The sequence below is a fragment of the Opisthorchis viverrini genome (genome assembly GCF_000715545.1).
Source record: "Opisthorchis viverrini unplaced genomic scaffold opera_v5_13, whole genome shotgun sequence".
NCBI lineage: Eukaryota > Metazoa > Platyhelminthes > Trematoda > Opisthorchiida > Opisthorchiidae > Opisthorchis > Opisthorchis viverrini.
Genome location: NW_008751669.1, coordinates 3,941,982 through 3,945,107, shown reverse-complemented (window position 1 = coordinate 3,945,107; position 3,126 = coordinate 3,941,982). Strand labels below are relative to the sequence as shown.

The 3,126-nt window shown below is 46.2% G+C and overlaps 1 protein-coding gene across 1 annotated transcript in view; it reads left to right on the top strand.

The window, feature by feature from the left end:
- The window catches only part of T265_01279 (hypothetical protein), a gene marked incomplete at both ends in the record, with an annotated part of 5,611 nt that extends 4,295 nt beyond the window's left edge, over nt 1-1,316 (top strand). Inside the window, one exon of the mRNA XM_009165264.1 lies at nt 1,275-1,316. Within this exon, the coding sequence (XP_009163528.1) occupies nt 1,275-1,316 (42 nt within the window). The remainder of the gene's footprint in view (nt 1-1,274) is intronic.
- Nucleotides 1,317-3,126: the final 1,810 nt, after the last annotated feature.

The following is a 3,126-nucleotide window of genomic DNA, read 5'->3' as shown; positions in this document are numbered from 1 at the left end:
TATATATTCAAATTATTTTAACGGATCAAATGTTGGTTTCTGATCATTTGTAGTGTAGAGCGTCGCCAGACAAGTGCAACTTGAAAAAGTCAAAACCAGCGACTACAGTCAGCATTAACAGCTCCCTTATATGGACTTCCGAGTTATTCTCTGTTGACAACAATGTTTTCCCTTTTGATAGTACGCTTCTGTAGACTCACACTCCAGGAAGTTTCACTGTTGACCCTCATAATTTTGGTCTGCATTTAGCCCTTGTTTCATATGGCTTTGTGCCATCAGGTGATGATCGTAGGCCTTGCAAATGTTTGTGACTAAACTAGCCAATGAAAGTGTTCTGAATTCACTCGTGACCAGACGTTTTTCTTGAAAATATCCTTCTTCAATATCCTACAAATTACACCCCGGGGGCCAACGGATTTGGCAAGAGATGTAAGTTTCCTGATGTTTTCACAGGCATTTTCGGATTTGTCTCGCCGCCCAAGAAGCAATCGACTTCGCTCTCCGCGTACAGACTATCCATCTATTCATTAGATCATGCAGTTGTGCGATAATCGTCTTCAGTTAAGACAAATCCATGGCAACGAAAACCTCACATATGCGGGCTTTCTATAAGAGAGAAATTTGTCAACGGGTTACAATCCAGCGCTGAATATCCGCTCTAGGTGAATAATTAGACATAAATCGCACAGTAGAATCATGGTGCAGATACAGATTGTTTGCTGACTTGGATTGTTGCGATGACACCGTTCGCAAAGCAATAACGGCCGTGACAATTTAATTCCAATGGGGTCTAGTTGTGTATGCTCTATATTAACGTCGCACCCAAAGCAGTGTGCACGAGCACAGTTCGCCATGTCACGATGCGGATTCTGTGTCAGCACGTGAGACTTGCCAGATGGGACTTTTATCTGGAAGCTTGAGTAAAAGGATAATAGTTCGTCGGTTGCACGCGATATTTAGATTGGTTTCCAAACAGGAAGGTCGAACTGCAAACAGTCACAAAATTTTGGAACGCGAGAGGCCTTTCACAGATACTATTTACTGTGTCGTAGTGCGTGCTTATTCTGAATCTGAATCTAGAAACGAGTTATAATTGGTTACTGGTTTATGTGTAACTCATGTCACTCAATGTGAGGAGTCAGAAAAATTTAGAGAACATTTGTTCACCCTGGAAGACATGTTTTGGTTATTCTTACAACTTTGAACTTTTCGGGTTTACGGGCGCGGACGGGCTTCTACTAACCTGAATAATTTTTCCCGCCTTTCTTTTATAGTTACGTTTTGTGGAACAATGTCCATGCGAGTGTGACCCGTAAATTTAAGACGACACGCGACCACAGCTGCCGATTCAAGGTTAGAGGAAAGAAAAAAGCTGAAGCTAATAATAACGTATGCTCAAACTTTGAATCTGCTCGGCATATTACCACAAATTCTGCCGCTGGTGACAGCCAGTATGCGTCCGTTTTGGGACTTCAGATTGAAAAACTTGTTTACTGCAAACGGCGTGGAGGTTTGTAGATGTGGATAGTCTTACAAATGCACATTTCCACACCAACAGGTTTCGCGGTAGTAGGATGGTGTAGTAGATTCGGTAGAAGGTGCCTAAACCCAAATCTTGTCGGCACTACACCAGGCACTATAAATATGGGTAGGTAAGCAACAAAGACTGTTATTGTAGTTCACAGTAAGTCAGAAGAACATGTAAGTATGGATACGGGTGTATTGAGTACACGCGGCCAAGCTGGCCCGCTTTCGTGGCAGGTAAGCAAAACAACGGAGTCACATATCCAGTCAAGCCACAGCGCTCACGCGAGCCAACCAATCGGACACACATACAACCAGCCACTCAAGTCGCATGCCAGATCGATGGTGGAACGACGAACGGACACGCACACGCGCAAACTCTCTGACACACCGAAGCAGCTACTACAATCCTCCACCGCTAGATTTAGCCAACTCCAGCTTGATAACGTTCGACCGGCCTTGACTCCCTAGCCGACCGGCGCGGACACCTTGACGCATCTGTGGGTGTTTCCAAGCTCTCTTACTTCACTCCGGAGTCCACCTGCACTGGCGTCTCCAGTGTTTGTTCCGCATCCGGTCCATGCTTCCTAGTTCTGATATGGTCTAAATGATGGCGTATTATCCTCCCGTCTTCTAACAGCATGTCAATAAGGTTACGGTTTGTCGACTTCACACATCCACGTACCCATTCATTAACTGAAGGCTGAAGTTTGACGTAAACCTCCTCGCCATCTCGTAATGTGCTAGGTCGGGCGTGTTTATCTGCGTTTTGCTTCATGGAGCACTGCTGTTGTTTGACCCTAAACGCCAAATCCGACCGTATTAGATCCAAACGTGTGCGAAGTCTTCGTCCCATTAGCAATTCGCAGGGAGCCTGACCAGTAGTAGTGTGCGGTGTAATTCTGTACTGCAGAAAAAACTTGTCCAACCTTGTTTGTAGGGGACCTGGGCTTCGTTTTCTAAATCCATTCTTTACCGTTGCCACCGCGCGTTCCGCCAGGCCGTTAGAAGCGGGATGGTATGGTGGTGTTAGAACATGCTCAATCCCGTTGGCTCTCAGAAACTGCTGAAATTCCGCACTGGTAAAAGCCGTGCCATTATCAGAAACAATCGTATCAGGCACACCATGCAATGCAAAAACGCTGCGAAGTATAGACATGGTCGACGCACTAGATGCAGTTCTTGTGGACATCGCCTCTATCCACTTGGAATATGCATAGACAATCACTAGGATCATGTAACCTTCAACAGGGCCACAATAATCCACGTGTATGCGGCTCCACTGTAGTGACGGCCACTGCCATGGTGATATGGGCGCTGCTGCGGGCAAAGCCCTACTTTGCTGACACGCTTCACACCCTTGCACGATCATTTCCACATCGTGATCGTTACCAGGCCACCAGACAGTGTCTGGCTAAAGCCTTCATTCGCGTGTTACTTGGATGGCCTGAACGTAATTCCCTTAAAATGTCCGGACGGTAGCGCCTCGGAATTATTACCCTTGCTCCCCATAATAAACATCCGTCCTCTACACTTAGCTCCGACGATCGTTCGTAGAATCCGCTTAGTGCACTTCCAACATTCTCCGGCCACCCGTATGAA